This window comes from Macrobrachium rosenbergii, chromosome 16, assembly GCF_040412425.1.
Source record: "Macrobrachium rosenbergii isolate ZJJX-2024 chromosome 16, ASM4041242v1, whole genome shotgun sequence".
In the NCBI taxonomy this organism is placed as follows: Eukaryota; Metazoa; Arthropoda; class Malacostraca; order Decapoda; family Palaemonidae; genus Macrobrachium; species Macrobrachium rosenbergii.
In genome coordinates, this window is record NC_089756.1 from 41956957 (window position 1) to 41977358 (window position 20402).

The 20402-nt window shown below is 35.8% G+C and overlaps 1 protein-coding gene across 5 annotated transcripts in view; it reads right to left on the minus strand.

Annotated features, from left to right (window-relative positions):
• Positions 1-450: 450 nt before the first annotated feature.
• LOC136847371 (uncharacterized) overlaps positions 451-20402 on the minus strand; it is an 85077-nt gene continuing 65125 nt past the window's right edge. For all 5 annotated transcript variants that reach the window (XM_067118997.1, XM_067118998.1, XM_067118999.1 and 2 more), the window contains 12 exons: positions 15496-16028; positions 14660-14859; positions 14406-14515; positions 13754-13968; positions 12972-13137; positions 11248-11357; positions 10794-10926; positions 7982-8129; positions 7728-7838; positions 4927-5057; positions 4598-4760; positions 451-1155 (listed from right to left, as the gene is read on the minus strand). In XM_067118997.1, coding sequence (XP_066975098.1) covers positions 1021-1155; positions 4598-4760; positions 4927-5057; positions 7728-7838; positions 7982-8129; positions 10794-10926; positions 11248-11357; positions 12972-13137; positions 13754-13968; positions 14406-14515; positions 14660-14859; positions 15496-16028 — 2155 coding nt within the window. In that variant the 3' untranslated portion in view covers positions 451-1020. The remainder of the gene's footprint in view (positions 1156-4597; positions 4761-4926; positions 5058-7727; positions 7839-7981; positions 8130-10793; positions 10927-11247; positions 11358-12971; positions 13138-13753; positions 13969-14405; positions 14516-14659; positions 14860-15495; positions 16029-20402) is intronic.

The following is a 20402-nucleotide window of genomic DNA, read 5'->3' on the forward strand; positions in this document are numbered from 1 at the left end:
AGATCTCTTCTTTCTGTATTTCCCTTTACTTCTTACTTCTTCCTAATGAACACCATATTCTTTGGAAGCTTGAATTCTGAGTCAATGGCCCCAGTGGGCTTGTTCCATATGAATAGGTTTTATCTACTGAATATTAATACTAATAATGATGTCTTCATTCTGTACTGGTTAAAGGGAGACAGAGGCTATGCAGTGTGTGCAGAAGCGATTACCCACAACTCCACATGAGTGATACCTCCAAATCTGAAGCCTTTTTCGTATGCTTCAACTGATCCCATTTGCTCTTATAGAGATTACATATAAAAGATGAGAGTTTGTGGTTCACAAATTCCTGGTAACTGTTTCTCTTTTACACTGAAGGATTCTTTCAATAACATTAAAGTTAACTACTTAGATCTTTCCTACCTGGAAAACATTTGGAATGTAAATAGGTGTAAAGTAAATGCCATATAATTTTATAATTTTTTTTTTATGTACTCTATTACATGGAATTTAACTTAACGACATAAACAGTTCCTAGAAAATTCAACTAAAGCTTATACTTTTGGTGCATAAGAAAATAGATATCTATATAAATTATATCAGATACCTTAAACTAAAGCATAACCTAAATACACAAAAATACTGGTAACAAAATAATGGTACATAATTTACCAATGAGAAAATACTGCAGTTTTAGAATGACGAAGTAGTAACACTAAATGGCTGAAAATCCATCTCATTGTCAGACTTAGACTTACTGGTTATTTTCATTATATTTGCTATTGTCAAAAAGTACATGGAGGTACAGTTCTAAATAATTACACTTAATAACCAGGTAATGAGAGGAAAGAGGGTACATTGCTCAAAATTCTGGGAGCTAGGGCACTAACTGCAGATATGAATGTTTCTCATTAATTTTATTTTAATATCTATTAATGCCATGCTTGTGCAGTACCATAAATTTTGATTAAACTTAACAAAATTTTCCCTAATGGTGAATAATGTAATGTGAAGTTTGGTACCCTGTAAATAAAACAATTATGCAACAGACCAACCATTTCTAAGGTTTGCTCCATAGCCCATAATTTTACCATTACGATTGAAACGATCCCGGCCTTCTTCTCTCACCCTGTCATAACGTTCCTTCATCCTCATCAAATCATGAGGTACTTCCTGGAAAAAGAAAAATTTAAACATGAAATGTTGTGAATCCTAAGAAATTAATTATAAAAACTGAGTCCTATTTGTAAGAAGTTAACCTACGTCTAGGACAGTCTTGACCAGTAGACTCCTTTGCTATTTTTAAGGTGTTACAACACAGAGGTAATCATATAGATGAAAGACAACATAACTTTCCAAGAATACGTTGCACACCAGATAAAATTTCAATCAAGAGTATCCCAAAATCTAAAAGTTTTACAGCCTGTCCTTGAATTACACTTTTATGTTTTATGACACACATTTCCAACTTACAGTTGCAATAGCAAGATTACACATTTGGCATCATACTGTATACCAAAATTTAACATTTTGATCTTTCCCATCAAATCAAGTGATGTTGGGGACAATGCTCTCCCACGAAAGCTGGGCAGAAGCATCGCTCCTCATCTCTGTCTGCCTCACCTTTGCTAAAACAAATATGTTGTAGTCCAGTGCTGCCACTATTTTGTTTTGGCTCCCCTCATGTATCTACATTGTTTTCAAATATCTATAATGGCTATGAAAGGCGCCTATGAGTCCTTATGATATTAAAGTGAGATGAAGAGGAAGACAATTAACTCTTCAGTAGAAACTTAAGATATTCACATAGCATGAACACTGCATGCCCATATCACCTATTATGTGGGAACTTAGGCTTCTACAATCAACAATCTTGACCATCTTGAAGGATAAGAGGCAAACTTATAATGCCTTGAAATCTTTGGCATCAGTTGCACCCACTGTTATCACAAAGGAAAGAGCCGAGCTGATCAACACTGTTATTATTTGTACAATCATACAGAACTGTGCCACTTAGCCTACTGACAATCTGGGCCCAGGCAAAGCGACTTCTTGAAACCGTTGAACAATGTGCTAATAAACCTACACCAATGACGCAGTTTTGATCAAATCATAGATGGTTCCAATAATTAAAATGTGAAGGTCAGTGGCGAAGCAGCAACCGCTGATCATGGTGCTGTAGCGTTTAAGGAAAAATGGCACTGGAAAACACTGGTCTCAACAATTATTCAATGGAGATAAAATGACCCTGCTCTGGAAGCCTATGCCAAGTGTTCATATATTCATCATGACTGAAGTCTATGGCTGAATTCCGGGCATTCAAGAGACAGTGTAATGCTGCTTTTGGATGGAAATGTTACTCTTGGTTTAGCTGAAGCCCTATTTTTTTTTTTTTTTTTTTTTATCTACAACTCTGGGAACCATAGAGAATTCAAATATGTGAGCATGCATACTCTACTGGTTATTTTGTTTGCAAACGAAAAAGCATGACATTGGCATTGTTTCAGGATTACATTTTCCAGTGTTTTATTCCACAGGCAAAAGATTACTGTATGTAGAACAATTTTCAGTTAAAAGTAATTTTTACTTAAGACTATGCCAAGACATCCACAGTATACTGGCAACATGCATCCTGATACAAAGTTGTTTAATGCCATGGAACACAACTCCACTCATTAAACCCATGGACCAGGGTTTGAACACTGTGTTCAAAGCATACTCTTTATGACACGTTTGCACAAGCTGTTGAAGCACCTGAATTTAGGACAACACTCCTGAGAGTTCTGGATGGAACATAACATTCTCAATAGCATCCAGAACATAAGTTTCACATGAAATGGCATCTGGAACACTTATGTGAACACATTTAAAGATCTGAACTACTTGAGGTAGACACTGATGAAAAGGACATTGATGAGCTTGCTGGCATTGAGGCTGAAAAGCTCATTAAGCTGGGAAGAAAGCAAGCAAGCAAGCAGCTCAGCAGAGAGTGAACAAGTGATACCTGAGGCACCCAGAAAATTCACAGCAGAGAAACTGGCTGGGGCAATTGCTACTATCATCAGGGACATAAATATGTTTGGATGGAATGGAATATAAAATTTAGGCCAAGTGCTTGGACCTTCAATGTCATTCATTGCTGAAAGGGAAATTGAGTCAAGAGTCAAGAGCTGACAAAGATGCAACAGAAGGAAAACCTTACAGTTGTACTGTAACTATTGTTAGGAAAAGATAGAAATTAAGATGGAAGAAAGAGAATATGAAAGGATGGTACAGTAAAAAAATAAATAAAATAAAATAAAAGGGGTTGCAGGTAGGAGCCAAAGGGATGCCTACAGTACACCACATGAGATACAATGACGGCACTATCCCAAATGGCGTAGAAATGTTAGCAGACATGGTCTATCATCAGAGGCATACATATGTTAGGAAACATGGGGGTTAATTAAGAGATTCACAAGATAAAGATGTTCTTGCCTGCTAAAACGAAATTAATGGAAAGAACAAACTATGCAGTCTAAACTTTTGATCTTTATGAAGAAACCTGTTGGTGGCCCAGTAGTTCTACCAGCTATTCTCAAGCCTCTTCAAAGGATAGTGAGAATGATAACCTTGCTGCTATAGATTCTTCATAACAATAATTGAATAAGTACACTATTTGTATTAATTTTCAGTCATACGTAACTAATTTTACCACAACCTTTGGGAGATAAATGTGTTATTCAATAAATATCAAGTTTCAATACTTTATCCAATTTAATACCTTTACATATATAAATTACTACTGAAAATATCTTGGCAACAAAATGGCTACACCCGTGGAAATAATTATTCTCTCTTTTTACTTCGATGTTTTCACTTTGCGATATGGTTTTCAAACTTAACAGAATCATAACTCAAGGAGCACCTGTATCTAATATATGTCCATAAATACAGTACCTGCGAAACTACAATCGGTACAATGGCATTACTTCAAACAAAATCATTATGTCTTGCCAATGTATAAGCTCCCCACTGGTTATCACACTGATCATTCAGCTACATTATGATGCTTTTCAAGGCTGCCTTTTTAGAAGTGATGCATTTTGCAGATAAATCTATTAACTGAATAGCTTATGAGTACAGGTTAGTTCACACTAGAATGTTGTTAGCTGTGGGAAACCTTGATTGTTCAAATGCAGGTTATACTATAAGGTCAAACAATCAATGCATTAAATATGCTTCTTAACCCCAGCAAGTACAAAGCAATTTCAGTATCAAATAACATTTTTAGATAATTGGTCTCAGCCTAAACTGTTATGGGAGCAAGAGCCCAGGATAGCAAACACCCAGCTCAGTCTAACACAAAATATCTCAAGGTTTTATAATAAAGCAAGGCCAGCCATGAAGCCGCATTGCTACTAATCAGTTGGAGAGCTGTACAAGATTTAGCCATGAAGTCTTAAAGCACAAGCCTCACAAAGTGCTTCTAGCCCCTTCTGGTATACAAATGTAGTCAACTATCAGAGATCCACTACCATTGGTCATTTAAGACACCAATGGAACATAAAATGCTGCAGGGAGCAGTCAAATTTTTTTAAATGGTGTATACAAAACTATTTAAATATTTTCTTACCTGATCAGACTTTTCAAGTATTTCTATTAACTTCCCTGAAACTTTCCAATCATCTCTACACATGAGGGTTAACGCTTCTCCAGATCTGCCAGCTCGGCCAGTTCTCCCAACTCTGTGGACATATTCTTCCATATCCCTTGGGCAATCATAATTTACAACATGCCTGAGGAAAAGGATATGAAATTTGAAATAAAAATCAATGAATATACAAACAAAATATAAACCCATATCTCAGTAACCTCAGTTAATTTTTTATATTAGCACTACACTCAAATTTAATAAATAGAAAAGCAGCATAAATCCACTGCAGATGATAAAGATGAACTAACGTTATATCATTTATGTCTATTCCTCTTGCTGCAACATCAGTCGCAATCAATACTTTACTCCTTCCTGATTTTAACTGACGAAGTGAGTATTCACGATCACGCTGATTTCGGCCACCATGCATACTTTCCACCTAAAAGATAAAAATTAAAGTTTTAGTTTGCAACTTAAAAGTCATGGATTTGAGATAAACCAAATGCACACTTAAACTGCAATGCAATGGGAAGACCACATTACAAATGAAGCAGGTACCAAAGATGTAGGTGAAGTTTAATTATATACTATTGTAGAGAAGTACAGTATAAGCAAAACAATGATGGCAGGACCAAAAGGTGGGATTTTATTAATAAAATCAAGATTATATATAACTGCAGTTCTTTAAAAACTACTTCTAGATAAGAATTTTTTTTTTATTTGTACCCTACATTATACTGATGTTGGAAGCAACTGGTACACCATCAAATGGTTTAATGTTTGTCCCTGAAAGGCCAAGATTGTGGCAATGGCCGCAAAACCCAATAATCCATGTACAGTCGACCCTCGTTAAGACGGACTAGTAGAGGGCCAGGGTGTCCGTTTTAGCCGATAGTCCAGTTTAACCGGCGATATCTATATATACCTATAAATATCTGTATTTCACTATTTTTATAGGGTATGAATAATAAACCAATGTAGAAACATTTGAACTAACCCTCAATAGTAAAAGATGAAAAATAAATAGAATGATAAAAATGATAGAATTCAGCCACATAAGTAGATGCCTAGGCCGAGACATGAATGCATAATTGTTGCCGCATAAGTAGATGCCTAGACTGAGACATGAATGCATAATTGTTAAGTAAAAAGAAGTTGAGTCTCTAAAACAAAAAATAAGATAATGAGATTTACATTATAAAAAAATAAAACAGTAGTAGTCTACACTGTACCATATCAAAACAGTAGTAGTCTACACTGTACCATATCTATAATGAAATATAAAAGATAATAAAAACGATGATAGAATTAAGCTGCAGAGAGGGAACCGGCAATTTGCCATGTAAACATGAGTATCGTTTCCTAAAAACATACAAAGCATTATACTGTAGCTACCAGTCAGGCAGTAGGTAAAACTGTTAATGCTTGGTGACTGGCTATGATACTTCCTACCCTTCCAGACAAGTGTGTTGTAATGACTGTACATACTGCGTGCAAGTTAAATCAGTTACAAATAACTTGAGGACTGCCTGTATACACTGCTCATTGATAGTGTTCACTACATTGGCCTGGTCTAGTAACTGCAGTTTTGGGTGCTTTATCAGTAAGGCATGAAATCAAAGGCCTCGATCAGATGGGATATTTAGGCAGAAAATACATGTGTATAGGCTGTGTTGAAATTCACGAATCAAGCCCTTTTTCTGCACTAGTAAATATGACAATGTAAGTCATTTGTAAGTTGTTATTACCTGCAAATCATTGTCTATAAAATCTATAAAAAAAATTCATATTTGAATTCTATTAAAGTGATTTTGTTTCACTGACTATGTGCTCTAGAATTCTGAGATCTATGTGAATATTTTCAATATGACTGCACCATGCTTCTGTGCTTCACTTTGTAATAAAATGTCCACAGTCACCATGACCCCACTGCACTTCTTACACAAGATTTACTGCAAATGTCAAATAAGGTTTAGCATTTTTATTTATGTGCTGCATTCAATGTATTGTTGTTTATATATTATCTTCAAGGTGAAATTTTGTGCTGTGTGTGTGTGTAAATTACAAGCATGCATTAAGCTGAGATAAACTTTGCACTTACTGTAGCCTATTGCAGTAGTTCTAAATACAGGGTATACTCACAAGGTGTTTAAAATAAAAAAAAATATACCATACAAAAAAAAAAAGACCATAAATATCCTTGTGTCTGTTTTAATATGTTGCGTAACACCTAGCACTTACTAGGCCCCCTCTCCTTCTGGTAAATTATTTTTATATATATACAGTAAAAGGTTGCACCATAAATGTGATACAAATGCCCATACATGTGTCTGTGTTGAAGCACATGTTTGGTGAACTGTTGACCCCAGTTACAATGTCACACAGAGAGGGTCCTTTTCCAATGTTAATATACAGTTGTAATGATAATACTGATGAAACTGTTAATTAATTTTATCCAATTATATAGCACACATTACCATCATCTACTACAAAATATAAACATTGCGATCATGCACAATTTGCATTCTGGTAATGTTTACCTTCTCGAAATCAACAGCTGATCGAGTTTTACTGGCATCATTACTATTACTGTAATGTACTTGCTAAAACAATTTTTAAATTAATGAGGCTTGGTTTAAAAATACATTTTTTTTATCTACAGAAACAAATTTTCAATGAAGTAAAGCTGTAGTTTTATCAATTCTGGGCGCTGCTTTCACCTGTCAAAAAGTTTTGCTGGTTGCCCTTTATTTGTTTTTGTTAGGTTTAACTGTCCAGTACTGAGTAGTATCTCTATTTTTAAAAGTAATTCACATTGCAGATATATCTGCAAATGAATAAGTCAATAAATGCTCCAGAATGGAAGAAAATTTCAAAATAAGCCCCAAACTGCCTGGTAAGTTGAGGTGTCACTGTACTTTTAGGACTATTTTATTCTCCTTTCCCTTGTATTACTCTTGATAACATTTCTTTGCAAAGATGGCCTCAACAAAACATACCTTCCTTTCAACTTAGATTTACAACAATACTAACTGGAGCTTACCTAAATAAACTCCGTAACATAAAAAAATATGAAATCATAAGAAGTCTGATTAAGAATGATACATACCGCATGACCTGCTTCTAACAACTTGACTGAGAGATCATCGACGGTAATTTTCTGTGCAACGAAAATAATCACCTTATCTTCTGGCTTCATGGTCTTCAAAAATTCTAGCAACTGAAATGAAAATTGTGAAGAGTAACTAGTGAGAATCTGGAAATTAGAATTTCATGTCAAAAACAATACTGTATGGCAATCATTTTTGTACTTCTAACCTCATATTCAGCATATCTAGAATGTTCATTATATAGAGACCATACCTTTTCTTCTTTTTCCATGATGGAACATACAACCACTCGTTGTGTGATTGTGTCTACAGCTTGGAGGTCGAGTGATCCTACTATCACATGAATGGGGTTGCTTAATAATTTATTAGCCAATGACTGCACTTCGTTGGGCCATGTGGCACTGAAAAAATTAAGAATTATATTATTTACAGCCAATCAGAGAAGCCCGATATTTACCTAATTTCCATCAAAGACGGTGATTCAACCAAATATCATGCATTACAACTTTTCTTAAGGACATAAAATAAAATAAATTATAAGATGAAGTTGTATTTTTCCTATGTATACAAACCAGAGTATCCTTCGGTGCCAGCTGAAATCAGTCATTGAACTTGGGAACAAGGTACTTAACTGGTGGTTAAAGAGGTTGAGTGCAGGAATACCCTTCACTCTCCATCCAACACTAGCTTTTTTTTTTTTTCGCTGCTGCTGTGTGAGGATGCTTTGCTGCACTCCTGAATGCTAGGTTGAATGTGCGTTTTAGCTTGTTCCTTCTTCAAGTCCTTTTTTTATCTTATTCGTTTTGCCCCCCTATTTTGTTTATTAATCCAGAAGGATAGTCAAGTATTAGCTTATATTAGCTTTCCCTTGCCTACTGGAGTTCTTCCAATTCCTTCCCTGTTTTCAACCCTTCTGAAGGGATAGGGGCCAAGGAATGCGGGGATCGCTCTCATTCTAATATTTTATATGTAAACCAAGTGGGGAAGCTCTGTCCTTCCATTACCTCCCCCTTGTTGTCATATTCTTTTTTACCTCTTCTTCCCTTCTGCCTTATACGTCACCTATGGGTTATTTTAGTCTCACGCAGGGTTCCCCAAACCTACCTGCGTAGACAAGGCTCTCTTATGAGGGGTCACCGTAGGAGCCTACTTGTCCTGCTCACTTGCCTGGTGCTTGGTCTCAAGACTGAAAACTAATGGGTGTTTGGGAAGGCCCCCCTCCCCCTCCAAAAAAAAAATTGTCTGAAGCACAACTTAGGAAGGAGGTAGTATCCAAGCACCTTCAGTGTGTCACTGTGCAGAAAAAAAGCACCAGTGCCACTGCTGACAGCACTGCTACACTGGCACTACATTGCCCCAAGTCAGTGCTTCCCTGTAACCCTGCTCTGCATATTGCAGACCCATGTCATGTCAGACTAACCCCGAAGAACCCCTCCTCCCCTCCTTGGAGATGGCAAACAATTGGTTGGCAGCCCTTATGTATTAAAGGCTGTACCATGGCTCCCCCACTTGTTATAGAAGGGGAAACAAGGGCACACATTCTAGACTAGTAGAACATGGGATTGTAGTTTCACTTACCTGTACTCATTTGGGTCCAGTTTATATTCCAACACCAATGTTTGTCGAACATAAATGCTCAGATTAGGAAGCATGGGTATGCTGCTGTTCAACTAAAATGCAGCTATTGACTCTGGAGTCTACAGACCTTTCACAACATTTAACTACTTCTCCAGAATGGAAGGAAAGTTTGCAATCTTGCACTGCATTGCATTAACTCTTCTTCCTTGCCTTCTGGACATACAGTAAAGTTGTCCAACTGTATCAGTTTTGGGTTGTTGGCTTGGAGTGTCTGTTTGTATGCAATTGTGTTACACTCTGGCCAAGATGGTCATTTACATGACAGAACTTCCTAATGCTCTCTTGAACAACATTTTACTAACCTAAACTTTCCCTGAAAATAGGATAGCTTTTTCGTGCTCTGACACTCAAGATGTCTGCACTACAGTTCTGTGATTTTAGTCTGTTAACTAGGACTTGTGAACACATGCAAACATGTTACTTCAGTAAGTTTGGTTTGAACCAAATATATGGAACTATCTTAATTTTGAGAAGTTACATGTTAACCAATTAGTTAACCATGATTTCAACTTTGCCTCAAATAATTTGTATTTGTAATGGACCTTGCCTAATGATCTTGGAGAAGTAACCTTGCCTAATGATCTTGGAGAAGTAACCATTGCCATCCTGTTGTGAACTCAGGAGGCACAGCAGTTATTGTGACTATGGTAGGTACGTTCTGCTTATATGTTTTGCTAATTTGCTGATCAGAGAGTTCCTGTTTTCTGCCAGTCAAACAGACAACTTCCTACAACCATGTAAGATGCTTGGTTGTATCGATCACTGCTGCTTACAAGGCGTAAATGACCATCATAACCCCTTAGTTCTCGCTTGAAGTCGAACTATGACTAAAATCCGGGAGAGGAAGGAAGCAGTTTTTCTTAGGGAAGGGACGACAAACCTACTCCTTGGATCGACGTTAGACTCTGCGTTACCCCATTCGGTAACACTGAGTCGGACATGGAGAATGGAGTAGGAGTCCCGAGTTCTCTCTTTCACCAACCGAACATAATCAGTCCTTAGTGGCAGCGAGCGAAGTGATCTGTAACCATACCTCTGGGGGTGGCTAGGTCTTCTGGTTCCTGGGTTGGGTTATCATTCGCTAGAAATGTGTTAAATTTTACAAAAGTATTTGAAGAGCTGTATAAAAGAAGAAAATCAAATTAGTAGCCTTATAGTAGAATTTTGACAATTTAAGAGCTTTTTTTGGTACCAGCTTTCAGACACATTTCACTCTGATATCACAGCAAAGGTTGAATCAAACAGAGTTGCACAATGCATTACATAACTGTTTTAGCTTGCTCCATAAATATGTGCATTTTGAGTTATTATTATAATAATATGAACTTATGAAAACATAAAAAGAAATTCCAGTAGAGAGGAAATGGATCAATAGGTTTAAGTATCAAGAAAAGTTCTCAATAAACAAAAGTAAGATCACTACAAACCTTGTCAGAATAGTCTGTCGGTCTGGTCGTATATTCATCACTATCTTCCTGACCTGCGGTTCAAAGCCCATATCCAACATTCGATCTGCTTCATCCAATACAAGGTAAGACACGCCACTCAAATTGACTAGATCTGCAATATTGAATAAATCCATTCCGCATGTTTACATTAATTTATATCTAAGCAACCATTCTCTGCTCTGTTTTGGTGCCTAGCTAACTCTCTCTACTTAGTAATAATGAAAACTGCAAGCATACAAATCACAAATGAAAGGCAAATGCTGTGTACTGGCTTAAGATTAACCAGTTAAAGATGTAAAAATTGAACAATGAGTAACATAAGGTAAGCAAACTGACATTGAAAAACACTATCAATGACTACACACGGTATGCCATACAAGACAAAAGGTGTGGTAACCCCTTATAAGGTTAAAACCAAAAAAAAAAATCTTACCTTGGCTAACAAAATCATTTAGTCTACCAGGGGTTGCAATGACAATCTCTGACATTGCATTAAGTTTTTGAATCTGGTGTCTTTTATCACCTTGTCCATAACAGCAGACACTGAAAAATAAAATACAACAATAGTAAATGGAACATATGACATTTACGTAAGACTACAGTAACATACACTGACTGAACGTATGCTTAATTGTTCTACAGAAATTCTGCTCCATATTCGTACTGGAGTGCTCACAATATAAATGTACCTCCACATTACAATACATTATATGGAAAAACAGAAAACTGCACAAAATACAGTTTGTCCAAAACACTGTACAACTGCAGTTTAAAAACTGAATTTGTGTGATGCATTCTAATGATAATTTTCATTAATGCAGAGTTTTAACATATAGAAGAAATTCCACAATACTACTGTCTAGAAAAAATCTACATTAAAAAAGGGGAGCTATTGCTAGCCACTGCTAGGTTTATCAAAACGGAAGCAAAAATACTATGAAGTATCGAGCTATTTCCTGATGCCTTACAACTAAAAACTGCTGAAGAACTATAGAGCTATTTCCTGATGCCTTACAACTAAAAACTGCTGAAGAACTATAGAGCTATTTCCTGATGCCTTACAACTAAAAACTGCTGAAGAACTATAGAGCTATTTCCTGATGCCTTACAACTAAAAACTGCTGAAGTATGGTTGCATCACAGCCTAAAGAGTTGTTTGTTTATAAAGTTATGGTACTGAAACATACCTCTATACTCCATACCATTTATGTTTTAGTCTGATAAAGCTTGCAGTGGCTAGTGAAAGCTCCTTTTATATATATAGAAATTTCAATACAAATATTACATTGTAGTAGAATTTCCTTTTGCAGTACATACCTGAGTCTGACAGTGCTTTATATATACCCGAGTCTGACAGCACTTTATATATACCAGTCTGACAGTGCTTTATATATACCAGTCTGACAGCACTTTATATATACCAGTCTGACACTTCTTATGTTTTAGATGAACATATCAACTTTCCTCATTAACCAAAATCACCACTATAAATCCCATCACAAACAATGATTTTTAAGATGCATAAGTATAGAGTTCTAGATATATTCTGCTTGTTAACTTCTACATTGTAAACTTATCACATCACTTAATTACCACAGAGTTGAGCTGGCCACAATAGCAAGCGCCACTGCCCAAAATGTCCTAACTGGCTCCCTCCATGTTACATAAGGTTTATTTCATTTGTGGTGATTGTCAGCAAATACAGAATACAAATACTTAGAAACAATAACCTAAGCAGTATAAAAAAAAAAGTGAAAAGGCAACAATGAAGATCAAGGCTACACAAAATTCTAACTAGACCTGTTTCCTGAAAAATACTGACTACTGAAGACCTGACCCCCACCCCCCCAAATCCTATTGGTGAACATTTATGCCATTTATGAGAACTGGAGGATCACCCTCAAGGCAAGACCCCTAAGGGAAAAAGGTATTTGGGGAAAATATCTCAGCTTTTCAGAAAGCAAAGTACTTTTGGGATAAGGTTGTTAACCCACAGTGGTTCCACAAAGTTCATGTGCCAACAGTACCTGGCATTCTCAGTGGCAATTTTTTACATTATTCTTTAATCTTGATTTTTACACTTGAAAAGTAATGAGTATTACAAAATACTGTACAAAGTATTGCTGGATGAGAGTACAATTGGAAAGGAGCACTTACACTCTGATGTTGTCATATTGAAATTTTATGACTTCACGCTCAATTTGCTGAGCAAGCTCTCGTGTTGGAGCCAAAACTAAACAAGTAGGACCTGGGCGCTCCCATCTTGGGGTTGGCTGTGCACAAATGTGTAACAGAGCAGGTAGAAGGAAAGCAAGTGTCTTGCCTGAAATAAAAAAAAATCTGTGTTAATCCCAAGCCCTAAGTTCACACAACCATCAACAACTGAATATGCAGCAAAATTTCATCATGCAGAAACATGTTTTCATCTGGTATCAATGCTTGAAAAAAAATATCAGATAAAAATATCAAAGAAAAAAAATATATATACTGATAGGCAAAACTACTAATGTAAAGTTTTTTATTCAAATCAAAACTGCTATAATGTATATTGGAATGGGGAAAAGAAAGCAGGTTAAGGCCCTCCACTCCCAATTGCTGCCACAACTCTCTCTCTATCTGTGTAACTTGAATACTGAATTTCAGTCTCATTTACACAGATTTTGTTTACAAGAATAGTGTTAATTGTTCCATTAAGGTTAACAGAATTCAGGAAAATGAAATTACTTGGCTTGATACTTCAATCAACAAACCAAGTTTTAAATATTCAATAAAGGTTAATATGGAATTCATGGTATTTCTTTACTTACTACAGTAATTTCAGTATACTAATACATTACAGAATGCAATTCTAAATGTTTTACAAAATTCCAAAAATTTAGTCAACAACCTTGGTTTACATATTTACATACCTACATAACTTGAAACAAAATCAAACTTACCTGACCCAGTTTGTGAGGTACCTATCATATCATAGCCTTTCATCAATATAGGCCAAGCCTGACTCTGTATAGGAGATGGGTTTTCAAACCCTTGCTTGCTTATTTCCTTTAGAATCAGAGGATATGCAGAAAATGCTTGTTCAAATAACTTGACTGGGTTAGGTATTTTGAATTCCTTGTTGAGACATTTGACTTCCATATCAAATTTACTTTTCCTGAAAATTAGAGAAAAATTGAAATCCATTGGAGACTTCAAAACATTTAACAAAAGAAGAAATCTGTAACTTTCATGAAACTAAAATTTCTTAAAACTTGGAACAATTAAGATTACAATTCACTATTGCCTTATAGTAATCGTATTAAAGTGAAGCCTTAAGGTTTACAAAACCAAAGTACAACCAGTGGTCTCAGTTTTTTAAGATCATCATTTTCTTTTTTATTTTTTAGCAAAATGCTTTGCACTGAAAGTTAAAAAATATTAAAAACTATTAAAAAACATTAACATTTTAAAAATCACTGAAAAGGCAACTTGCAAAAATGTTTGGAAACAGAAATCCATCCATTTCTCTCCAGTTAAGAACTATAGTAACCAACAAATTTTCAACTTTTTAGTACAAAAGAACCATAGACAATATTCTTGAAACAGACATACCTGAAATCTTTTACCTCCTCATCTGTCATAGATGCAATTGCTGGGTCTTCAACATACAGATCTTTAACAATCTTTGGCAAACTCGCCCATTTTGCAGCAGTCATTTCATCCTGTGTAAATAAAGTGCAGCAGATAAAAACCTTTTATGAGCATTGCCTATAAATTTTAGGCAAAAATAAACATGCCAGTAACAAAGCACAATAATTAGTCGGACTACTGGAATACCCAAACATACAACTCCACAAAGAACTTACAGCTTTTTTTATTGCTTCATCCCAATTAATAAGACCATCACTGTTTGTCTCCACTTTATCTGATTTCCCCCAAGAATTAGAGGATGGCCTCTTTCCATCTTCATCAAATGGCTTGTCTCTTCTATTCCTGCCATCATTCCAGTTAGGTTTCTTCCAGCCCGAATCATTTGAATCCCACCTCCTGCTGCTGCTGCTGCCATCTGTGGAATAAAATGTACTGTCAAGCAACAAGGATACTATCTCAACTGTACACATTAGGAATAAGAAAAGCACCACTTCTAGAAAATCTAAAATATCTTATAAGTACTTGCAAAACTAAATACATTTCTGTAGAATAAGTCACCTTGCAACAATAATTACTCTGTATATCACATGCAGGACCCATAAAACAAAAGTAAAACTTAACACAATTTAAGCATTTAACATCAGTATTTGACGTGACAAAAAATGAATCCCATATTACAGCAAACAGTACAAAGTAAGCAAGATTGCAGGATACTGTAATACTTTTATTATGAAAATTTAATTAAATGAGATTACTTGGTCCTCTCACAGTTTCATACGATTCAGCTAAAGGATTTATTATTTTAAGAAAAGTGAATATTGTAGAAAGATAAAGTTTTCTTGTTGGACAGTTAGGTAGGCTGAAACCAAAGGATCTGATAATGAGTTAAATGCAGAAGACAATGCAGTTGGGGCCATACAGATGTTGCAAAGACCCTAAATGTTATACTGCTCATAAATTATAAACCAAAATAAAGTGAACTGATGCAAAGAACCTAAATGCTACACTGCCCACAAACTATGTAATATAAACCAAAATAAATTGAACTAACCTTTAGGTGTTCTGCACTTGTAACAACTACTACGGCTTGCATAATTTGAGAACTTGCAACTGCTGCAAGACCATGAATCACCACTCTGACCCCCAAAACCACCACCTCTGCCTCCTCGGCCTCGTCCACCAAAGCCTCCCCCTCCCCTTTGATTCTTGAATCCAGATGAATTGTAGTTATCATTTCTGTAGCCGTCTCTCGAATATCCATCTCCTCGAGAAGGATAATCATTACTACGTGAATAGCCACCACTATCTCGAGACTGGTAACTACTATCCCGTGAAGAATAGTTATCACGTGAAGAATAATTGTCACGTGAAGAATAGTTATCACGTGATGAATAGCTGTCACGTGGAGAATAACTACTACGCGACGAGTAGTTGCTGTCCCGTGATGATGAGTAGTTGTAACTTTCAGGTCTGGAGTAACTGTCATTTCTTTCATACCTGTAGCTACTGTTGTCAGTTTTTGGGTATTTCTCACCATGTGAAGCTAAATCATGCCCTTGAGATTCAAGTCGACGCTTCTCCATTCTGCAAAATACAAAAAATATATGAAACATTTACAACCCTACTTAACTTATCCCAAAAATCTTGAATCTGAGTGTACAAAAATTTGCACTTCCAATAATTATTTGTTGATAACACAAATGTAATTCCTAACTCCAGTGTTTACTATCAATAGATGCAAGTTACTTTCTTCGTTATACATAGCTGTCTTCTTTTTCCTTTATCTCTCAATTACTAGGAACAAAATTAAATGAGTGAGTAGGATGACTCGAAGGAAAAGTCCTCAAAAAGCAAACAAAATGCTTTTTGGAATTTCTGTTGATCAAAGGTCTAAAAAGTTAATGGTGTGAGGCTATTTTCACCACCCCTTGAATTTTTATAAATACCAATGATATTGATTTTGGTTCCAAATGGTAAAAGAACTGTTTACCTTGTTATGACTACTTTACTGGTGCAGCTTTGAATGTTTCAGATGATGAACCATCAAGCAACACTCCCATGCTTTAAAAAAAAAAATAGGAAAAAAAATGGCATTCCTACACTATTTTCATTAATGCCAATTATAGAATAGCACAATGTTGCTATTCTGCATAATTTCAAGTGACTGATTATGTCTTTCAATAACTTCTTACTTAAATTTCAAATCTTGTTATGCTATCAAGGATTTCACAAAATGTTCCATTTCTCACCACCATCGTAATAAAATAAAAACATATGCTAACATAGTAAAATACTGATGGAAAATGTAAATTTTACAGAATCATTCAGTATTATACAATTCATCCATACAGTCATACAACTATTTAAATTTAGTACATTTTTCTGAAAAAAATACTGTCCAATAATTAAAAGTTATTTCCCATACAATCAGAAATTCATACAGATTACAGTATACTTTACTGAAAATAACCTCCTCAAAAAATGTTAGTTCTCAATTTGGAAGATCAGCTCGACACTCAATAGATTTAAGAAGTTTTATCTTTACTTCCTTTCCCTGGTGTACCTGATAAATATGCAGTGGCATTGATAATGGGGTTATTGACAATAATGAATCAGTTGCTGAGGCTCTCCCTTGGGTTGATATCTTATTGGGCAGGTGATGTAGGCTATATTCCACTAAGATACTGCTAAAGGCTGCCTCATGTTTAAAAAAAAAAACTGAGGAACACCCAGGGTGACTAAATACAGGTAACAGACTATATGTTACAATTCACTGATACGATGAGGTGTTCAATTTTCATTACCACCTCATTGCCTTTGGTTCCCTAAAACACTTGTCCAATCTCTCAAGGAATGTAAACCTTCAGTGAGTCAATTCAGCTTAACACACATTTCTTAGCCAGGCACTGTACAGTAGTTCTCTGGGAAGAAACCTCCCAATACAAGAAAGATCGACAGAAAACAACTAGGTTCTGTTTATAACAGACTGGCTTGCTGAAGGCTATTATTCTTCCAAGGGTTGCAAGTATGAATCATTACAGCATATAACTGCCACTGGATCAAGCATTACTGCTCCTCCTGACAAGAAAAACAGCAAGCTATGCATATACAGTAATATAAGAAGTTGAACCTGAACATACCAAAGGATGTCAAATTTATGGAGATATTCTGATATGGATTAAGTGAAGCTACCTTTGCCAGTCATTCTAACAGTTCCAATTCACTTATCTGTGAGTTATCATAAGAAATTTGTTGAGTTAACTTTCATTAACCTTATTACCTTTCATAAGTGACAACTAATGTACTAGAATTATGTCAAGAAAGCCATATTAGTATTACCAATAGTGCTGATCTCTTTTATCTACAAAATACCTTGAAGGACATTCATTTATTTTCTCGATTACATAACTGATAACTACACTGTAACAGTAATCACAACAGAAAACCTAACAAATTTTCATTTGACTTGTAGTTTTCTGGGCTTGATGCTCATATACTGCTTATTTTCTTCAGCAGTGTTTGCATCTGCTACATACTATGGATATCAGTACTGTATTTGTAAATTTTTATGACTTAAGTTACAAATATATACATGATAAATGAGTTTGGCTGCTATACAGACTACAATGAGCAAATTACTTTCCCTCAACCTGTAATACAAAAGCCATTTTGTAGATTTTATTATTCACACCATATGGTGAAAGTTATCTTGAAACTTGTGACTGGTTCAGTTACGCTTAAGTTTTATATTTCCTAAGAATCTTCACTGTAAATAAACAATGCTTATGGATCAGAAAGTGTTTTTGACTTCCATAAAACAAAGCAAATACAAAGAAGGAAAAAAAATGACGATAAACAATGCTGTTTTACCCCACCTTAGTGAGCATTGATACTCTCCAGAGGTCTTTTTGCCATTTTTTCTGGGTGTGGTGCTGACTGACCTGGCTTCACAGATTAGCAAAAGTTTTGCGCGGTCAGGGCACCTCCATAAATCTACCCTCTTTGAGAACACCAGAGATTACATTCCCATAGCCACTACAGTGCCATCCAAAGCTACTCTTAAAATAAAAAATACTGAAAAACATTCTAGCAAATCCCATAGGTTTCAAGTTTCAAGACATGACCATCATACAATTCTGAATTGAAGAATTTTTCTCTGATACTAGAAATTAAAAGAAAAGGATCATCACAAATATCCAAGCTTTTCCAAAAGCTAAACTGCACTCGGGGAATATAATTGTTTAAAATCTGTATATTTTCCAGGCATTCAAATAAGAACCTTTCATGCAGATGTACTGTGTTCCTCAGAGCGAGCTGGAATCAAGTCACTGAAAATTGGCATTTAACTGAGGCTTTAGAAAATTACAGTCATACCTTGAGCATTCGAGTTTCTGGATTCGCAAAATTTTTATTGAAACCTAACTCATTTGCATCTGCAATTTTTTCACAGATCTGCGTAAAGTACGTATGTTTTCTTTATTGTACTGAATTGTACCTTTGTTATACGACTTCTGTGACATTATGAAGCTATTTAATTTACCTTCCTGACAATGAAAAGGAAAATGTCAGTCATTAAGTTTACAGTCCCATTTGTTACTTGGTTTTACCTTACTGTGAGTGCAAGAGAAAACGGCAGCCAATGAATTAGTATAGGGGTAACACTATACCATACTGTAAATGCACTGATGTGGCAAATACCCATTAGGCGATGTTGTACTCTATTTTTATGTCAACCATTTATTTCTTTGGTAATTCTAAGCCGGCTGTCCGCGGTGAGCTAGACTATGGCAAATGATGTTTTCCTATGTTATTTTACTTGCTTTACAATATTTTGTCAGCCAGCTGCAACTGAACTCGACAATTGACATTTTGAAGACTACACTCACAGCTAATACAGCAAAGTGTAGCTCTAAAAATACCCACCATTACCGTGGCCAGCCCACCACCCCCTATGGAGGGGGGTAATACAGCAATATCTTAGTTTAACCAGACCAAGCTGATTAACACTAAAAATACCCAACTAATGTTACCTAGCAGCGGGACCTACAGCTTATTTTCCGAACCACATTATTACAATTTTTCACCAGAAACAAATTCCTCTTGTTCTTATGGAGGTCGGGTGGACCAACAGAGTGATAGCTGAGAGGAATCACCCAGTGAGGAACTTAGACCTACCCAGTGTTAGGTAATTTCAAGTCATGTGGTCTTCAAAGGTCAATTACAATTTAGTTACTGCCAGCTGACAAAATATTATTTTAAATTCTTGCAAAGCAAGTAAAATAACTTAGAGAAACGTCAATTTCCATAGTCTAGCTTACCACGGACAGCCGGCTTAGAATTACCATTTCTTTTTTTTTTAAGGGTACTGTATTAAGCTAACTTTTAAATGAAATTAAAGTGCTTTGAGGGCATGATTTGTGTCATATTTGGGGTTTGAACTCTAAAAATAAGTATGCTAACATTTTTTGTGAGTCCTGATCCATGGCGGGTTCTGGAACCTAATCTAGCGAATGTTCGAGGTATTACTGTATATAGTTCTTTTTATGCCAATGTCACCAAATAATGTATCTACTTTAATCCTCCACCTGGACTAACCTGGCTGGTTATGAATTGAAATTTTGTAAAATCAAAATTAACAAAATTAAAAGACTGCTGCTGGGCTAGATTTGGCACGCTGCTAGTTTTAGCAGCCTGTCGAACCTGCATCGATGTTTCAGTGTATTTTTTCTAAATAATGCAGTGTCATGAATAGCAGGCATCTTCATCATTAGACATAAGTTGCGCTCTAGTATTTCCTCTGCATCCATCCTTTAACCCTCATGTGGTGAGAGAAGAGAGCTTCCACATCTAGGACTACTCTCCCTCTCAGTTAATACTAAGAGAGTGTTTTGTACATAAAAACCCTAGAGTTAGCCTAGATGACACCACTCATTAGGTTTGGATGTATCCCAAAAGCCT